The sequence below is a fragment of the Protopterus annectens genome, chromosome 9.part0 (assembly GCF_019279795.1).
Source record: "Protopterus annectens isolate FY-2018-M chromosome 9.part0, PAN1.0, whole genome shotgun sequence".
NCBI lineage: Eukaryota > Metazoa > Chordata > Ceratodontiformes > Protopteridae > Protopterus > Protopterus annectens.
Genome location: NC_056743.1, coordinates 1250854820 through 1250876787, shown reverse-complemented (window position 1 = coordinate 1250876787; position 21968 = coordinate 1250854820). Strand labels below are relative to the sequence as shown.

The window sequence follows — 21968 nt, the reverse complement described above, 5'->3', positions numbered from 1 at the left end:
AAGTCATCTTAGATTTATTCTATTCATGTTTCAAAACTTTCACTACATTTGGGTCTTGCGAGATCATCAGCAGATATGTATACAGTCCCACGACTGAAGATCTATACATATAATCAATTTTGAAGAGGCTCATACCTCCTTCAGAACAGGGAATATATATAGTCTTGGAATTCATGATTTTTATAAATCATTTGATGCGCATAATGCATCCTTCTTGTTTTCCTGTCCAACCTGTACAAAACCGTTTGGGGCCGGTCAATTACTCCAAAACTGTAAGTTAGGGCAGGAAGAGCAAACTGGTTTATAACCTGAACTTTGCTCCAAGATATCAACGCAATTTTCAGCTTTAATTTTAGTGGTCTAAAATACTTCTTACTAAGTTTTATAGGTTCATAGGTTCATAGGTTTATACTAGGCTATCCGCCCTAGGGCATTTATAAGCCTAGCCAGAGTGTGTTTGGCTTTCGCCACCCATTTTAAATAAATTTTGCTATGCCTTTTTTTGAGGTTAGTATACTGTGCCTCTGTCTAACAGTGACACAGAAGTGATAGCCGGGGTAAACCCACGCTCTCCCATCCACTCATCAAGATTCCTCTTGAAGAGAGTCAATGTGGGACTCTGCCTAACCTGGACTGGGATTTTATTCCAGAGTGAAGGGAGCCTCTGGGTTATGAATCTGTCCCTCCAGCATGTCCTATTTATTTCAGTGCTGAGGTTCAAGTCTCTCGAGCTTGTAGCTCGATGGGATTTGGATTTTCTGAGGTGCAGCATGTCCATTAATTCCGGGTTGGACATGGCTTTATACGTCAGGCACAGATCGCCACTGAGCAGGCGGTATGCCACTGAGTAGAGCTGGAGTTTCTTTAACCGGGCAGCATATGGCATCTGTTTGAGCCCTTTGATCCTCTTGGTGAGGTACTTTTGGGGTCTTTCCAGTTGCTGCAGGTGTCTGGTAAGGTACATCCAAAAAGGGGCATTGTACTCAATTATGGGCCTGATGAGGGATGAGTAAAGAGGTACGATGACCTCCCCTGATCTAGATGTGAATCCCTTCATGATTAGGTGGGCTATATAAAATGTTTTTCTAACCACTTTGGCCACGTGGTTGTCAAATGAGAGATTGCTATCAACTTGGGTACCCAGGTCCCTAATGACTTCTTCTGTACTTAATGGATTACCACCTATGTGGTAATTTGTGGACACTTTGTTTTTGCCAAAGGGGATGACTATACACTTTTTGGCGTTTAGCCTGAAGCCATGGCTCTGGCACCAGTTGTCTGTTTCTATGAGGCCCTTTTGGAGGATGCTTGTGTCGGCTGGAGAGTTGATTATGGTGCCCAGTTTGCAGTCATCTGCGAACTTGGTCAGCCACAGTCCTTCCGTGTTGGCCTGTACCGCCGAGAAATATATACCGGACAAGAGAGGTCCCAGGACTGAGCCTTGTGGGAGGCCACTTGTAACTGGTTTGGAGTCTGACATGGCTCCAGCAATCCTAACCATGTGGGTTCTGTCCTTGAGCCAGTTTGCAACCCATCTAGTGACATAGGGGTTTATATTTAAGCTGGTGAGCTTATCTATAATGCCCGAGTGGGGTATTGTATCGAAGGCTTTTGCGAGGTCCAGGTAGGCTGTGTGGACCACCTTCCCCTCGTCAATGGCCATGGTGACTGTTTCAAAGAAATCGACCAGGTTTAAGAGGCAGGATCTGCCCTTAACAAAGCCAAACTGGGTAGGATCCAGTGTCTGTAGGTCCCCAATATCTTTATTTATGAGGTCCATGATGATCCTTTCCATAGCTTTGCAGACCAAGCTAGTCAGGCTTATGGGGCGATAGTTTCCAGGATCCGTTGAGGCACCACCTTTGTGGAGAGGGACCACTGTTGCTGTACGCCACTCTTTGGGTACATATCCTGTAGTAAGGCTAAGATTGAACAGTAGTTTTATGTTTGGGTTTAGCTCTTCTTGGAGTTCATGTAGGATGCAGCCGGGACACCATCTGGTCCCATTGATGCTGTGTTTTTGCTTTGGAGAGGGTGGCTCTTACCTGAGCATCTGAGATGTCAGGGGGCAGCACTCTGTTGGGATAGATATTTGCCCTTTTGGTGGGGAGAGGGGGGAGAAGTTTGCACTGAACCTGTCAGCTAGGATGTTGGCAATGTCTGTGGGCTCGGTGTATTTTTTGTCATTTTGGACTAATTCTGAGCATATCTGGGAATTCCCACCCAGGTTCCTAACATAACTAAAGAAAGCCTTGAGATTATCCTTAGTGTCCTGTGCAATTTTTCTCTCGAAGCTGGCCTTAGACGATTTTATGAGTGTCCGTAGTTTTTTGCTAATACTGATTCGCATTTGTTCATATTTTACTGTTGATCCTTCATCAGTTCCCAAATATGTATACGCTCCCTCTTGCTCTAGTTCTTTTACATCATATTCCTGTCCCAAACTGATCTTGATTCCGCAGCTTTCCTTCTTTAAAGGCTGCTTTTGCATATTTATCAAGACCAAATGACATTCTTATACAGTATCATCTGAAAAGGTTCTGACCACTTGCAGTTGTGCTTTCAGTTCCTCTATGAAATATAACAGTTTTAAATGATCTACAAAAAAGAAGATGAGAGAAGTCTTTACACTTTGTTGTTTTCTGGGACCTAAATTGTAGCCATACCTAATCTGTTAAGTAGGCAGCTTAATGGGTTAAGGGCAAGACCAAACAGCAACGATGACAGAGAGTCGCCCTGGAATATTCCCCTTTGAATTTTTATCCCTGGAATAATAATTTATTCTTTATCATGTTTTAACTGCAAAGTGGTTTGCGCTGTTTCTTGGTGGTTGTAATATAATGAATCAGTGTAGGGTGTATCTTATACATTTTTAAGCACTGTTTTATCCATGAATGTGCGATACTAGCAAATGCTTTTTTATAGTCTATCCATGCCATACTTAGATTCTTCCCCTTTTTATGGTTCTCCATTATGAATCAACAGCAAATGATGCTTTGTTCCATATGATTTTCTTTTACTACCCTTTTATTCTATTGCCATGATTGAGTTTTCTTCTAAATGACTATAAATTCTGTCAGCATCAATCCCATTGTATAGTTCATATGTCATCGGAAGGGAAATTATTGGTCTGTAGTTTTTAGGGTAGCTTGCAGGTTCACTTTCAAGTTGGAGTACATTATTTTTCCTGTTGTTAACCAGTCTGGTGTCTCTTCAGGGTGCACATATAAATTGTTCTTACTCATGGCTAAGTCTTCATGTAAAAATGCTAATATTTTTAGCAAGACGTTAGGTACTGCATCTGGGCCTGGGATTTTCCAATTAGGAGATTTTCTTAACTTTATTTCAATCTCTCTGGTTATTCCTTCATCCCATTTTATATCCTGTGCATCTGAACTTCTTATTCTTTCTTTTACTTCTTCTATCCATTTAGCATATTTGTTATGTTCCACAGGATCTTCATAGATATTTCTCAAAAATGTATCTGTCATCTTTTTTTTTTTTGGTGGTGTTTCAATTCCTTTTGCCTTGTTTTGCAGTTCTCTATAAAACTTTTTTGGGTCATAAACTGCTTATTTTGTACTTTTCCTTTATATTTATCTGCATATCTTTTAAGTTTTTCTCCTTGTGCTAATATTTTTAGTTTATTTGAGACAGTGCATGACAGATCCTGATCTGTTCTGACACTGCACATTGCTTTTATCACATCTATTTTTCTGAGTATTTCTGTTGATCTGTTTCCTCTTCTATACTTTTCGAACAGTGACACTTCTTGTCTTAACTGATTTATAGTTTTCTCTGTTCAATACTTCCATGGTGACATTCAGTTTCTCCCCTTCCTTTCTCTTACTACTCTTTTTTTTGTGCCAAGACTTTATTTGTTATAAATTTAGCTTCACAGTAATATATCCTATTTACTTCTGTTATATCACATGAATCTCTATAGACAGTCCTAATTACTGTGTTTATTTTATCAAACTTCTAACTTTTTGGATTTTATTGACTTTCTGTAGTCTATTTCTTTCATCAATCTTAATGTCTGTCCATTTCTATTAAATCAACAACTCTTCTCTTAGATCACTTCTTCTAAACTGAGGGCACATTCTTTATTCTCCACTTCCTGCAGGCATTCTATAGAAAGTTCCAGAGCATGTTCCTGTGCCACATTCACTTCAGTTTCATCCTGTGTCATCCGTTTCTCTTTCATATGGGAGCTCACTGACTTATCACTCCACAACACTGTGTCAGCGTTGCCACAGTTTCCTGTTCCTTCTCTTGCTGTGCAACTTCAACTGAACATTTGTACTGGTTTCCTTTGACAGGCTCTAAAGTGTTTTCATATGGCAACTGATCAGATGTTTCATGCTCCACTGGTTTCTCCTTAATTTGGAGATCCATTGCTCTATCCTGCTGTGATGTTATCGGAGTTAGATTTTCTACACTAAACCCTTCACTTTGCAGGTAATCCATAACCTTAGTTTCTATTTCTTTAACTTCTCCATTACTAATCCTTTTTTCTGCTTTTCTTATTTTTTGTATTGTAAAATTTTCCATGTCTGGATGCCTTTGCCTGTATTTCTCTTCAAATATCTTTGGTGCAGCTCTTTTTGTATTGATTAGTTCTGCTTTCTCCTTTGCATAAATACTGCACCATATTAAACCTGTTTTTCTTTCCCATGTCCATATTTCTTCTTCAGATTTCTCCTGTTTCTCCTTACTTTGGAGACTCATTATTTCATCATGCTGTGATGTAACTTGTGTTAGACTTTCTGCACAAAATCCTTCACTTTGCAAGTATTCCATAACTTCATTTTCTATTTTAACTTCTACTTTACTAATCTTCCACTCTACATTCCCTCTTTGTGATCTTGTTTTTCATTGTGAATTTTTCCATATCTGGATGGCTTTGCCTGTATTTCTCTTTGAATATCTTTGGGGCTGCCATTTTTGTATTGATTAATTTAGCTTTCTCCTTACATAAATATTGCACCATATCAAATCTCTCTCTCTTCCCATGTCCACATTTCTTTTTTATGCTTTTCAAAAGTCTCTGGATTTTGTTCTTTATATTTATGCACTTTCTCGGTTGCTTCTTTTTCCAAACAGCCCAAGGTTTCTTGGTCTATGCAATGTTCTTCATAAATCTGTTGTATTAATGAAAACGCTTCTGGCAGTTTTTCTTGTATAAGTATTTTTCTTTAATCTCTCAATCCTTTTGTATATCTTCTGTCTGGAAATTCTGGGCTTCTTGCATAATAGTAACAATACATAATTTCTTTCTTATCCTCAATAATCCACTCTGTCATCTTTATGTCTCTTCTTTGGCCTATCATTTTTTTGTGATTTTTGTGGACTGCTACTTCCTTCTGCAACAGGAAGGCCATCCTCCCCCTGGGCCTGGCCTAGCCCCATTGTAGGAATGCTTCCATGTCTTGAGAATTCTACACTGTCATTTTTTACCATCCTGGCACCAGTTAACTAACCAGGATTGGACATTTTTTTATCTGGGTCTTGTGCACCCAGCTACCTTTTTGATTTTAAAACTACTTCTGCCATGTTATATGCTATATAAAATACAGTCTATATAGCAGTGTCATCTTGGTGGGATTTTGTGAAAAACAAGGTCTACCTTATGAAGGTACTCCCCAAGACTTGAGGATGAATTAAATTCCAGCAATACTGCTGTCCTTTGCTTCTTGATGTATCCCTCTATTCGGACCCTCTAGTCAGCTCTATGGCATAAAAGGAAAAAGCGCTCAATACACTGTAGATGGCCTAAGCTGGAACAGTGGCTCAGGTGCCTGTGTGAGGTGGCCAGAGATAATGGGACTGGTGGCCACTACTGGCTTGTCCATCCTGGAAGGAGGTGCATTAGTTGTTACCTCTCAGAGTTCAAGTCTGTGAAGGCCATATTATAGCAATGCATCTCAAACTAGCAACCGATGGGAACTTGTCTTGCACAGGCATGCTTCCCCAAGGAAGACAGCAATGCCAGAGCTGAGAGAGGCCACTGTGGATGGAGGGGGTGTTCTCAGGGGGAGAGGGTAGGTCAGTTCCAGGGACCAGCAAGCTTGCACACTTCCAACCAAGTGACTCTTGACTGGGAATGGAGAGTACATGGAGATTGCAAAGCAGGAACAAATGGGTCATAAGCTTCACACAACCTGGGAATGCCTGACTCCTATACTCTCTGACCAAGTGGGCTGGTTGGATACCAGTAGTGGAGCCAATGTGCAAGGTCCTGTGGGGGAAGAAGATATGCAATGCAATATTTTACTTTTGAAAAGTTTTTGGATAAAGCCCTAACTACAGCCCAGCCTATCTGGGTTCGATTAGCAGCTCCCATCCAAGGTGGGAAGGTGCTCTTTGATACACTGCATAAGGGGAGGTGTGGTCTAAAGTGTGGAGTTGCCCTCAGACGTAATCAGTGTGAGCCTGAGGAGGGGGAGGGAGTGGGTAGGATACATATAAAAAAAATCTCCCTAGGATGGAAGCAGAGATTATCTGAGCCCCCAGGACACCCTCAGGGTCTAGGACCGGACACAGCAGAAAGTCCACTGGGGTGGAGGGTTGGAGAGCAGCTGGTACACCTAGCGTGGAAATTAGGTACTGGGGGTTGGGCTGGTAAAGATGAGGCCCAAAGGGACCAAAAAAATGATGTCGAGAGGTATGATCAGTTTCATTTTGTTATACCTCTTTAAACTGAAAAAGTTCATTTCTAGGAAGCTGGTGGAAAGTCCACCTCTTAAAGCAGAGATTTCTGACAGAAAGCATTAAGTGATGAAATGCAGGATACACAGGTAGCTAGCTGCCAAGCTTTACATTTTCTCCAACAAAAACAGCTAAAGTTTCTGAACTAAGTCAGAAGCAATATAAGTCGCACTTAAAAGGCATAGGATTAGAAGCAGTTTAATACTACATAAAGAGCAATAATGTAAATGCAATCACAGACTCCTGGTCTTCAGCCTTGAGATACAGACTTAGACACCACTGCTCTTGTCCAGTTGATGCTACTCCACATGTGGCCAAACAAACAGCAACAGGCCAATGAAAATATATGCATGGCAGATTTATCAAAATAATAAAGTATGTTAAGCGTCTACAGGGAATCCACAAAAAAATATTGCAAACAAAAGCATCAGGTCCCTCAATATCAACAGATTTAACACTGATATTTCAAAAACATCAATATCCACAAAGCTAAATATGCATATTTTGCAGGGGGCAAGCTATACTATACCCTAATGTACTGGCTTTATTCCACTACTTAAATATAGTAATATCAGAATCACACATCTATGAAAAAAACTATCATACGAATAAAAAAATGTCCATGCTCAATACCTGCAGCACTCCACCGCTGAAATCAAAGTACTTGAATTACAAGGGTAGTTCAAGGAACAAAAAACTAAAAATTAGGATTAAATATTCACCAGCACAGTACTATGTCCTTCAAAAACCAAGGGACAAAACCACCACCAGAAACAACAAAGTATAAAAACACAAAAATAACACAGACAAATGGAGCTACTTGCTGTCAGTGTACTTCAGTGTTTGTGATGCAATATTAATGCACTCAGAAACAGTGCAGTAAAGAAGTAACATAGCCTTCACTGGTGGCATATGGGGGATAAAGCCCTAACTGTGGCCCAGGGGACCAGAGTTGGAATAGACACTCGGTGCAGGCAGGAAGGATGGGCATGCCCATTCCTAGAAGTGTGTGTGCGTGTGTGTGTCTGTGTGTGTTGTGTCTGTGTGTGTTGTGGCAATTTGAAGTTGATCCCATGGGCATGCCCATTCATAGAAGGGTGGGTGCATGTGCTGGGCACCTTTGAAGTTGATCTCTGGCAGAGAGTGAAAATGCATGGGAGGTATTGTCCATGGGTGGCAGGATTGTGGTTGAATCACATACAGAGACATAGATGATATGTAAACATAGCCCAGTGCATGACTTCCCTAGGACAGGAACATGCAGGAAGCAGGTCCTTAGGAAGAAAGGACTCATTGGCAGCAGTATTTTATAGCCCCAGGATGCTTCTCACTCCTCATTAGACCTAAACATGGATCAGAATTAGATCAGAGGAGGATAGTCGAAGTTTGATAAACCTGGAAAGAGGAAGCCCTGGGAGCAGTTGAAAGCTAAAAAATGTCATTAAACAAAAAAGCACCATGTTCCAATCTAGTGTGCAAACAGAAATTTGGAAACTCGAGTATGTGTACATTAGTCAAGAACAGAGAAAGAAGGTAAATTATTTGGACATATCATGACGTTTGTGGACAAATGGGACAGGGGAAAATCTGGCAGCTTGAAGGTGGACATTTTAAGAGTCGAGAAAAGAGTGAAAAAAAACTTTAAAGAGATGGCGGCTGAACCTGAGAATGTGCTGCCTGTGGTAGTGCTACAGTGCAAATCAGAAAGAAGCAACATTTCCTGGAATGGAGAAAGCAAAGGATAGCACAAGGGAATAGAGGGGCAGCTGCATGGGGCTGGCTGCAACACAATGGATCATGGGTGGTCTTCTGTTAGCATCTTCATAAATTCACAATGTATTAATAAGAACACCAAGTTAAAATATGGCCAAGGGTATAAAACTGCTGCATAAATAACTTAACAATTCTAGTGAAAGGTAAGGGTGTCACTAGGATAGTGACATCCTGGCTTCCTGAAACTAACATTTTATAGTACATCATAGATTTATATTTTAAAATAAAAAAATGGAAAATGTTTTTTGACCAGATAGGAAAAATGAGAGGATGCAGACGTAGTAAAGTCAAACGTGAGTAACCTGTTAGTTAGTTTATTTGTTATCTGGATAGGTGAGCCAGTCTGAAGACCCTTTTTCATTCACAATCTAGGCCATGTGGCATCCTTTACATATAACAACAATATAAGGTTATGCATTGGAATTACATACACAACATTTTGTGGGAGACTGCAGAATGAAAAGCTATAGAGTTGGGCTATAGAACAAAACATGAATGATACACAACATTAAAATCTACAGCTACATTTCTCATTATTTGTTAACAACTGTATACAAGTAGTATATACAGGTGCACTATTTAAAAAGTAAGAAATTGCCTATACCTATGTCACTTTACTTCAACAGCACAGGAGTTCTGAGAAGGGTACTCATGGTAACCAGACAGTCATAGACGATGGTTAACCATGATCCTCAAAGCATGGACATCTACAAGCTTCATTCATATCATCATTAAGCAGCTTTCTGAATAATAGGCTGTTACTGTACTGTCTGATTTCCTGTGGGATTTACTGGGGAACTGCAAAAGGCTACTTCAACATTTAAGTGGGAGGAGAAAAAGACAATGACTGCAATCGGGAGAGAAATGTGAAAGGGGGTAGGTGAGATGACCCCTATTTACAGCAGTGTTGGAAGTGGGAGTGGGAAAAGATAAGTAAGATGAAAAATACTCGGATGGCTTAGGGATGAAGAATGAAAATGTGTGATGCCTATAGAAACAGCAACAGACAGGAGACGCACTGAGAAAGGCTTACATTACTAGAAAAATGAGGATGTAGGGAGTGGGAAAATCACAAGATCATAGTAGATAAAATTGCAGTAATGTGGAAAATCCTAAAATCGAGGTAGGTAAAAAGGCAACAATAAACATTAGATGGCAGAGGACAGGAGTGGTTTTCGTAAAGAAAGAAAGGAAGGAAACTAGCGAGCATGACAACATTATAACCACACACTGAGATTATAGAAAGCAGGTGTCTGGCAATTTAGCTGATAAATACACTGGGGTGCAGTCTTATGATAGTTAAGGGGGCAGACACTCAGGATAATAAGGGGCAGACACTCAGGATAATAAGGGGGCAGACACTCAGGATAATAAGGGGGCAGACACTCAGGATAATAAGGGGGCAGACACTCAGGATAATAAGGGGGCAGACACTCAGGATAATAAGGGGGCAGACACTCAGGATAATAAGGGGGCAGACACTCAGGATAATCTGGAGACATCAGTGAAGAAGTAGATAAAGAAGACAGGAAGAGGAGACCAACATCTGTGGGTTTAGAAAACAGTTATGCAGGCACTCTCTCATCTTGGAAAGAACGGTAGAAGGTATGCGCTGGGGTGTAATGTATGTACTCTGTAAGCAAGGTCTGCAAAGGGCATATGAAATGTCATCTTAAGTGGTATCTTAACCTAAATGTGTTAAGAAAAGTGATGTCCGGGGATGGCAAGTGTGGAATTATGGGAAGGAGAAGGAGGCATGGCTATTGCACATGATTTGCAGCAAAAAGAATGTTATAGAGATGTGGAAATATGTGCAGAGACTTAATGGAAAAATGCAGTGCCACAGGATAGATATAAGCAATGTTTTTCTTTCATTTTTTTTGGAGGGGGGTCAATGAATCAGAATGTTGAAAGGAAACAGAAGGGATGTATGAGAAATCCATCATATGGGATATGCATGGTAAAAAAATAGAAAGATTGTGAGCTACACCACTAAGTGGTTATTTTAGAAGATACACAGAGAAATTCATAAACAAGGGTATGGAACAATTTGACAAAGGCTGATTGTAGATGAAAGATATTCTTGAAAGGGACAGTGGGAGGTGGGAATGAATTTGGTTGCAATCACATATAATGCTGATAACAGTGTTGATAGTCTGATTGCAAGTAAACCTGAAACAAAAGTATTCAAGTGATGCCTTTACTGGCTAAGCAAAGTTGGACTTCAAGTTTGAAGACTACTATATATGTTTCCCTATCAAACATATTGTGAAATAAGAGATATTGCACCATGTATGACAAAGACTCAAAATTTTGATCTACAGTTTTGCTAATCACTTTAACTCCAAATTTGTTTTGTTTTCATTAGTGGCTCATAGCATTACTTGTTCTTAAAACTAAAATGGAAATTCAGCCAAAAAAACTTAACAAAAAACTAAACTGTAAAATGGCAAAGCATTAAAATGAATCCTGTATGTAAGAATGTGAAAGAAGATTCAGTGGGAGTAAACTCGAGTGAGAAGGCAAAAGAAGGGAGAGGTGGTACTTGTTATCAAGGAAGGCACAACAAGGAAGTTAACTATGTGCAAAGGATCTGTAAATGTTAAACAAGTAACAGAATGAAGAAGATGATGACAGACTATGCTGTCTTAAGAGGCATAAGGCAATTCCAAGTGCAGCAGAACTCTGCAGGAGTCACATTAAGTCATGGCAAACAGTTTCCTGTTAAGATCCAGTTTGACAGTTTAGACATCTGTATTGTATTTGTTCCACACATTTCTGTAAGAGACTCAGTCAGTAGGAGAGGTTAATGAATAAGCAGAGTACCAAAGATATTCAACACTACAGTGCCACAGAATGGAGAGAATGTTAACCCCACATCACACTGCCATATTATTTTAAAGCACATCCTTAATAAACTTTATACAAAAATGTTTTCAAAGTACATTATACAGGCACTGTAGGAACTATAAAAGTGACCAGTACTTAGTGTTACCAAATTCTTTTCATGCAGACTGTCTGCATCCTGGACAGCATGACAGGTTGCCCAGTGACAGTACAACAACAATAGAATGTAGTGTAATTATGATACCAGGACTACAGAATACAGTGAAATTACAATATGTATGACACCAGGACTACAAAATACAAGGAAATGATGATACCAGGACTGCATAATCACACATATGGCACCATAAATACAGAATACAGTGAATTATGATGCATATGACACCAGAACTACAGATTACAATGAATTATGAGGCATATTGTACCAGGACTACAGAATACAGTGAAATTACAATACCTATGACACCAGGACTACAAAATACAAGGAAATTATGATACCAGGACTGCAGGATATCGTGAAGTATCATACATATGACACCAAAAATACAGAATACAGTGAATTATGATGCATATGACACCAGAACTACAGATTACAATGAATTATGAGGCATATTGTACCAGGACTACAGAATACAGTGAATTATAATGCAAATTATACCATGATACCAGGACTACAAACTACAAGGAAATTATGATACCAGGACTGCAGAATTCCATGAAATTATGATACAGATGACAAAAATACAGAATACAGTGAATTATGATGCATATGATACCAGAACTACAGATTACAATGAATTATGAGGCATATTGTACCAAGACTACAGAATACAGTGAATTACAATGCATATGGTAAAAGGACTAGAGAATACAGTAAAATGAATTACCAGCACTACAGAATACAGTGAAATTATGATACATATGATACCAGGACTACCGCGGTGGTGGTGCTGCGGTAGCGTTGTCGCCTCACAGTAAGACACTGTCCAGTTCGATTCTCAGCTAGAGCGTCTTCTGCGTGGAGACATGCGTGAATGGGCGTACCTTCATTGAAGGTTGTGCGTCAGAGCTGGTAACTCGGTACATAAAAATCAACTACCAATCATTAGCGGACCAGAGTTCCGCTGTGGCAACCCCTAACCAGGAAAAGCCGAAAGACACAAATGATACCAGGACTACAGAATACAGTGAATTATGAAGCATATGATACCAGAACTACAGAATACACTGAAATTATGATACATATGATACATATGATACCAGGATTACAGATTACAGTTAATTATGTGACATATGATACCAGAAGTACAGAATACAGTGAAATTATGACACATATGATACCTTTTATGCACACTGTTCCCCAAAATAATCTACCAAACCAATACGATTAAATAGCGCTTGTAAAATGAACTATATGAATCTAAACTCAGCTATTCATTCCATGGACTGAAAAAAATACAACCCACAGCACTTTCTACAGCCCCCTGAGATACAGGTGTGTATAAAAAGTGGTACATTAAACTGCTTTATTTTTCTCTCCCAGCTTTAACAGTATCAGGCACATCACAGTCTGTGCTAAACAAAGCTTCTTGTCTGAAATGCAGTTAATGAAGTAAAGCACTATATACACAGCACCTCTGCATATACAAATATGTATACGCTACAATGACAGCTCATGGGAGAGGCTAGGATTGCAATAATTTTAATGTGCTCTTCATTCGACACTCCAGACTACAGCTGTCATCATACCTTGCCTGTAAATATAACATGTTTTATGAGCTGCAAGTTACCCCCAGTTCAGATCTGTTACACTAAGACCTACTGCCAGATCTCCTACTGTAAACAATCACTCAACTTAAAAACTGTTGCTTCTCAAAATTCAGAAAAAAATACTGTCAGGTTCACATACCTGAGTGCTCCTACCTTTCAAAGGCAATGTTCTTGGTATCCAGATGCGTGGAGACAATGGGTGAGGTAAGGCGGCTGGCGACGTGTTCTTCAGTAGGCTGCATGGCTGACAGCAACATTTCAGTCTCATGGAGGATGAGGGAGAGGGTCTCGGTGTACACCATTTGCTTGTCATGATCAACCTCCATCACGATTGCGCCATCGTCTGAGCAGGGTTTGGAAATCAGGATTCGGATGACAAAAGCAGAAACACAGGACAGAGGTTGGATGACATTATTCTGTGGGGACAGACACGATCGGGTGCAATGTTATACTGCAGTAACCACATGCTGTGGGCAATTTGTGAGGCAGAAAGAACAGCAAAATGCCTTCAAGCACCTGGGAACTGCAGTTAGTATAGCAAACCAAACATCCATGTTCCTTCAAACAATACAACAGACATATACAACAACTAGCATGCAAGGCTTGGGAGGGGATGAAATAGATGCTACATGTATGCCACCTTAGCAGCTCCAAAGGTTCAACATGGATTAAGGCCACTTTTGCCACCTGGGAGCAACCAGCAGAGTTTTCTCTCACAGACAGGGATTTTGTTTACTTTATTTTATTCTTTTTTTAACTAGCTCAGCTCACTAGGCATTACCTCTAGTTTCAATTAAACCAAGTACTACACAGTGCAACTCATTAACAGTTCAGATCCTTAACCCTTCAGTCATACTGACAAACAAATCAGCAACATACTCCCTGTACTACTGATATGTGAAGCTTGAAAGCACAGTGAGGGGTGAGCTGCCCTAAACATACAGCACATCCTTACTTTATCACCTAGAAACAATCATGTACAAGTGCAGATGTTAGAAAGAAAAACACGCAGTCTATCAGGTCTGTCAAAGTTTGACAGTTAACTTGGGTACAGCTTTCCTTGCTCTGAATCCACGCCACACTCATTTGTTAAACTGCACTCCACCATTTTCTTTCTGGCATAATATTCCAGGATCTCACTACCCTTTCCATGAAAAGGCATTTTTTTAGGTCAATCCTACACTGCATTCCTCTCAGTTGCCACCTATGACCTCTTCTATCCTTCCTCTTCAGTTTCTTCCCTTCTACTTGGCCCCTGATTATACAGTATGTCTGCAATAAATAATCCACTTTGACATCCTTTTCTCTAAATTCTATGTGCCCAGTCTACTAAGCCTTTCCTCATAGTGCAGACCCTCCATCTTCAATATTTTGTTAACTCTGCTGCACATTCCTATAGCACCTTTTCCTCTATATGACTAAAATAAATGGGCATATTACTCCACAGCAGACCTTTCCTGTGCCCAGTACGACAAAATAATGACTTCAGTGTCTCTTGAATCTACTCCTATAGCTATACGAATCAGCATCCTCCTGGCCTTCACCACTGCTCTCTGGCACTGTAATATGTAATTCAACCAACAGGTGTTTATAACCCTCAGAAACTTTCTTTCCTCCTTCTCTTCATCCCTCCATGTTTTCATAGGCAATGCATCCTACTATGCCTGCACATTTTCTTTTGATTCTCCCTCCACATGTATAACATGTTGTGCTTTTCACATTTAATGCTGTCTGTTCACCATGCAAGATGCATCAGGTCTTGCCAAAGACTGGCTTCTCGACCATGACAATCTTATTGTCATCTGCAAACGGACTGATCAAGCTGTCCAACACAAAAGTGTTACATACAATACATATAAAATAAAATAGGACAACCCATTGTACTATACTTTACGGTACCTGACCAGATGCTAGCTATCCTACAAATATTTCTTATTATTACCTTCTGGTTCCAATTGTACACACAGCTCATCAACATTTTGGCCCCCTTCTATGTTGTATCATTGTGATTTCTTACCAAACATTTCAATGTGCTTTCTAGATAATTAAGACAACCCCAACCCCTAAAAAGCAATCCCTATCACAGCTGCCCTTCCCAACCTGGGTACAGGTTGCACGAACCACTCTGAGCTGTGACTGCTATTTGTCCATTGTCTCTTTTACTTTTGTACTTATATTTCTGCCTTATTTATGAAAGAATATAAACTGTGTTTCTTTTATGATGGGGACATCATCATCTACTCAAAATTATTTTCTGCAAGCCCTCTGCAATTTCCCTGACTCATTCTCTCACAGAGATGGCTACCTCCTACTTTACAGCTGGAATATTAACCATTAACATTTCACTCAACACAAGGCAGAAATAATACACATAGATAGTGGCTACTTCATTCATTACACTCCTGCTAAATTCAGATTGCATTCCAGCCCAGGTACTTCCCTGAAATACAGACTTACATAATCATGTTAGAACACCTCAAATATTATCTAAAGTCAAAATACCTGGTAACCTGGGCATATGCAAAATGCAAGATTTAAGACAAAAAATGTACTCTATCTAGCTTGTGTAGGACCCCTTCCCAAGATCAGTTTTTTTTCTGTCAGGTCTTTTCATGGTAAATAGAATGGATGCAGGCATGAGACAAACCACACACCAATGACACCCTTGCTTCCCCGACTGGCAACCTTTGGCTTGTTGACTTGCGCCCATCTATAGCAGCTGTTATTCTAATTTCCTAATGCAGGACTCAGAAGTACAACCGTCTGTTCTTATCAGCAACAACCATGGGGCAATATATGTTAATCTACACCCAGAGACAAAAGCAAAGCTAACACTAATACAAGAAAGGAAATTAAGGTACAATCACAAAACTGTGAATTTCAACAGTTATTTTTCGTGTGAGATATTAACAGAGCCAAGAAAATTAAACAGCAGTACTGAAAACATTATTTGAAATGTATACATGCCTGTCTAACAAAAGCACGTACAAACAGAACTCAGAACTGAAATGCTCAAACTGCACATGGTTGTTACTAAATGGCATGTTTTAGCTTTACCAGATACATGATGATTTGTTGATATAATGCCCGATACAGGTCTAGATTACTGTGAAACAAAACAGAAACCTAGAAACCTAAAAAAAGGACACAGAATAATGAAGGGAACTATCAACCACACGCACACATATACACACACACACACACACACACACACACACACACACACACACACACACACACACACACACACACACACACACACACACACACACACACACACACAAATGCACATGCATGGACAAGCATATATGTGCACACTAACATAAAATATAAAACTCATACACAGACAATTTATATAAACTATTATAGGACTTAAGTACACATATAAAGCAACTTACATGCAACTACCTAGATGGTCTTAAGTAGATTATTTCAGTTTCAGAATAAATCATTTGAAATAAAGTGAGTTAAGGAATGAACATTCTAGAATAACTTCCTTTCTGATAATATAAGTTAATACTTACAAGACAGTGTATGCCATGTTTTACTACAAGTCAGTATACAACACTATCCAGAACTGGTGTATACAGCAGCTCTATGTTTCATTTATATGTGTTATACAAAGATTTATGTATGCATAAGTCATGGATGAACGGAAAGTACAAACTTTTACCAGCTGAACATCAGATGCAGTGAGTAAAAGACAATGTGAACAGAGGGCTTCTATTTATTTATTGGTGTTTAACGTGTATTTATACTTAAGGCAGATATACAACAAATGGCAATGAGATGGATTTCATGGGTCTATATTAGAACATCGAAAGTTTTATGGTTCGAATCACTAAAGGTCGGCCTTTAATGATCGAACCATTAAAATTTTGAATGTTCAGAAAAAATAAATTAAAAAAAAGAAAATCTAAAGGGTGTATGCAGGGGGGCACACTCCCCACTACTTAAATATACCAACTCCGAGACCGCACTACATTGAAGTAAATGGAAATCTCCCCTTAAGGAGATTTCCGTTTACCCGTTCAACGTTCTGCTCTTTCGCTATTCTCGTGTCGACAATTTTAGTAGTGAAACGAAAAGGGGCAAATAAATTATTAAAACTTGAAAAGAGTGAATGGAGTGAACCATTGTAATATAAGAAATGGTGCCAGAGCAAAACAATTTTTACATATTAATAAATAATATTAATTTGCACTGAGGTACAGCAAATGCATTGTAGCTACTTTTAAAAAACACAGCTATTGAGTTGAAGTAAAATAGACTATCATTTGAACTGTCAGTAGTGTAAAAGCAAATAAAAAAATAAACGCATAAAACAAATAATGAAAACTGTATCTCAAAAAGACAGGCAAATGTTAAGACTAAGAAATAACCAAATAGTTTCTGATGAAGTCTTGGTGATTTTGAGATGAAAGCACTCGAGCTGTTTTAATAAATATTTTATTTCCTAGTTGACATTCATCTGCATTTCTGAGATACAATTTTCATTACTGGTTTTGACTTTTAGTAAAAAATATATACATATTAACTGATTATGAAGTTTTATGAAAATATGCTGTGCGGCTGGTAGCTGCTTAAATAAAATATAAATGTTTCCTATTAAGATTAAACATTAAATTAGATAAATAAGGACACATTTATAAAATGGATGACCATAGGAACACAGCAATGCTTGTGATGCTAGAGGGAACACTGGACAGTTTATACTGAAAGGTAATGCAACATTACTTCGCAAATAACATTTTAGAGGATTAAAAATTGCCAGTGTTGCTAAACTGAATGGATACCAGAAAACATAGATTATTGGGCAGTTTTGTATTACCAGCTATACCACTTAATTATTAAAACAAGCTGTACAGATTTGGCAGAAGCACATGAAACTGAAAACCTGACAGCTCTGCAACATTAGTTTCACAAGACAAATCAAATAGGACAAGAACGTATATTAGAATATGTAAATTAACAACTCTAAGAGCTAGGTTTCTGTGTAATATATGTTGTGAAAGCAGGCAGAACAGGTGATTTCTTAAGAGAAATAACACCTGAGCAAAAACTCAATGCAGCAGCAGCATCAGTGAAAATATCAATTAAAGATGTTACCATAGAACTCTAAAAACAAATTTTTGTGTATACTTTTTAACAGGACAGTAATATTCCTTAAAAATAAGCATGCTTTCTGAGTGCGGCAAGCACACAAATCTGAAATATGCTATGGTGTAATGAAAACATTTTGTGGAGTATGTCATAAAATGGACCACACTGAGAAATGTACAACTGGAAAAGTAATAGAAGAAACTGAATGGCAGCTATAGGAAGCAAAGGTAGCAAGCATGAATCACAGCACATGCACAAAATGGCAGATAATGTAAGAGGTGAAAAAGGGTCAGACAAAATGGAGGCAGATCAGGGAAACTCAGCAGTAAGACCTAATATGTACTGCACCGCGAAATCAAAATAATTTAGTCATTATCTGCATCGATCCATTTGTATTGTACCAGAAGTGGTAGAAGTTGGATTCAAAAACTGTTTTATCAAAGATACTAATAAAACAGTATGAAGAATCATTCCCGTACATACCTTTGTTACTAAAGACTTGTACAATAACAGTAACATATGAAGGCAAAATGCAAAGACCAAATCTGTAGGTAGCTGATGCAGGGGAAACAACATTATATGGCAGAGTGAAGAAAAAGGAACTAAGCCAAACTGTTTGCCCATTAACATCATGTAAATGGCAGCTAAGAAAAGTGATTCAATCACTACAGAATAAAAACTATCCATTTTAATGACAGAAACTAAAGAAGTGTTTACTGAAGACATAAAAACAAGAACTAAAAAAGAACTAAATGTTTAACCAAAATTCAGTGAGACATGGGAACTACCCTACAGCACCAATTCCTAAAAAAAAATTAAACTAAACAAATTGGATAATGTCAGGGTGTAATTTAAATTAGTCAGAAGTGTCTGGTGTGCACTCAGTGTTAGTACTAAAGGAATACAAACCAGGGGATGTTCATATACATAGAAATTGCAAAGTTACTATTAATCCAGTATTAAAGACTGTGCAGTGTTCCCCTACTAATAATTAAAGAGATTCTGGTACCCCTGATAAGAGAAGGAATTCCAAAATTTCCATGATGAAGACTTCTGCAAACAGAAAAAGAAGAGACCTCTGTGACGTTCCTGACAAGTAATATACTTAAAGGATTGTTTTTGCATGACAGAGTAATTTTCAGAGGAGACTATGTCTTCAGTTTGATTTTACGAACATATTTACGCACACCAATAAATTCATGATAGACAGTGCTTACCAAGAATAACAAAAACAACCATAGAGCTTACAGAGGTTCCTGACAGACTAAAATGTAAGCACTTAGAACACATACAAGAACAACATTAAACATTGTGGGCACGCAGATAACAAAAATGGACTGCACACATTGCAGTACAAGGTGAAAACTGTGTTTCAGTATCTGGGCCTCAGAATATATGTGAGGTCATATCCAGGACTTGTAAATTACTGTCAAGTTTATATGGAACCTCTTAACCAAACCAATTAAGACATAATGCTTACGGACAAGTATTAAATTATATGATAAATGGCTGCAAATATACTTTGACAAAGTCAAAATAACTGAAAATGTTTTACAAGGTTTTTACTAACTTTCACCCATATTTGCTTATTAAGGTAGTGTGTGATTGCTTTTTCTCACAGAAGTGACATTATTCTATTATATAAACTCCATAGCATTTGCTTCAAAGCTACTGACCAAGGCCAAATATAAATTTGCCATGGCAGACAGAAAAGCCCACACACTACCTATGGCGGGTGGAAATTTTCTATGTGGAAAAAGGTTTATGTTTATTAATAATGGCAAGTCACTATTAATTGATCTTAACCCAAGAAATGGAGTATATGAGCTAACTGCAAAAAGACTACTGTGCAGGATCCTGTCATTAGGGGGATGGCTGCACAGCACTGAACACTAGAAAATAAACCAGCACTGTAATGTTAATGGAGAATCATAACTGCCACATTAAAAGTCTAAAGAACTGATAACCACTGAGCAAGTATGTGAGCATATTGTTGCTCGGTAAGCACCTATCCGTACCAAATGCTGCTGTGCAAAGATACACCAGGAATGACCCAATATTGTCAAAAGTATGGGGATCAACTGATAAACGATGGTTTAAGTGCGGTAACCTGCTGTACCCTCATTCGTCTGTGAAAGGATAGCAGTCATATGTACCTTAATGAATTTTAGGAATCCTGATAAAGTTGTGTTGTCGAATAATGAATGTGATAAACATAACACAAAATGGGTACCTGGAAACAATAAAAACAGCATCCATGCACAGTTTCATGTGATAGCCTGGCACTAATACCAAAATCCAAGCTTCAGCAAAAAATGTAGTGGCTGTAATATGGTCCAAGCTGGCACACCTGCATTCTTGGAAATGGCCAACTGTACTATGGCCTAACATAATGGTATTAACATTTTAAGCCCTTTCAGATGCTTAATGCTCACAATAATGGTTGACTGACATGCAAATATAACCAGAAGTGATCCCTATGGAGTCAGTGATGGCAGAAAACATAGCAACCGTGTTAGAAACAACTGTTGCAAGAAATGGTTTGTCTTAACAAACTAACAGTGTTAACTATCTAGAGCCCAAACCAGTGGAATTTTATACATTTGTTATATAAAACAATCCAAAGCATCTCATGACAACAGCTAACTAACCAACCACAGGTGAACTGGGTGGCAAATAAAATTTGTGGAAAGATTTGAAAAAAAATTACAGGAAGCAAAATTCATTGAAACAACATGATGCGACTTCCAGCCCATTTAACTGACTTCACTCGAAGACACAGTTATTGAAAATAAGCAAAACATAGTCATTAAAACAAACAAGTACTTTTTCTACAGCCAAATTATAACTCTTAAAACGGTCTCAAACTATACTTTAACTCTATAGAGTCGCCGGGTTCTGAAAATATGACACAAAGGCATCTGATCAATTGCCTTCAGACAATGAAGAATTCAACAAAATCAAATTAAAGCAAAAAGTATCAATGAAATGACAGTTAAAGGGCTTCAAAAAATTAACTATACTAATAGCCATTAAAGAAATTATGCCCTAAGGTAAACCACTGAAACAGAAAAGAAAGGCAGCTTTCTGTCTATCAAAATGCAATGCACATCCAGCCATTCAACACCAGCAATGATGTTCCTGAACAGAGAAATGCATTTCAAAAGGAAATTAATAAAACTAGACATGTGGAGATGGCTGAACAGAGGAGTATCAGGTCATGAAAGACAAGCAGCTAAGAAATGTTGCAACAGTTCAGAAAGTACTGATGAGAGACTGTAAGACTGGGAAATAAAAAAACATTTCAAGGACAGAGCCTCAAAGGTGCACTGTATATACAAGACAGAATATCTATGGAAACAGAGAAGCCAGTTAAGAAATGTTAAATTACAAAACAACTGTGTCCCCTATAATCATGGACCACCTGATGTGTTAGATGGCACCACAAAAACAATGACTATTGTCATCCTAAGGCTGTAGTCCCCAAATGTCATAATTCCAAGACGTATATATATGGCAAGACCAACAGCAGAAGAAAGGAAATATGATACTTTTTCCAGGTGACATCAGTTTTGCACCCAGGAAAGAAAAACATACCAAATTTTTAACTAAAGCCCGTTCTGGAATCTGATGGCCAAAATGATGTTGCACTCCAAGAGGGATGAAAGACCAGACCTTTGACAGTGGAGAGATAGATTATCTGGGTTCCTGCTAAAACTATGATATCCATAATTATAATCTCTAGAAGAACAGGACTAATTGTG

At 38.6% G+C, this 21968-nt stretch overlaps 1 protein-coding gene across 2 annotated transcripts in view; it reads right to left on the bottom strand.

Moving 5' to 3' along the window:
* The window catches only part of ANKRD13D (ankyrin repeat domain 13D), an 860392-nt gene that overhangs the window by 310171 nt on the left and 528253 nt on the right, over window positions 1-21968 (bottom strand). For both annotated transcript variants that reach the window (XM_044084174.1, XM_044084175.1), the window contains one exon: window positions 13255-13444. In XM_044084174.1, the coding sequence (XP_043940109.1) occupies window positions 13255-13444 (190 nt within the window). The remainder of the gene's footprint in view (window positions 1-13254; window positions 13445-21968) is intronic.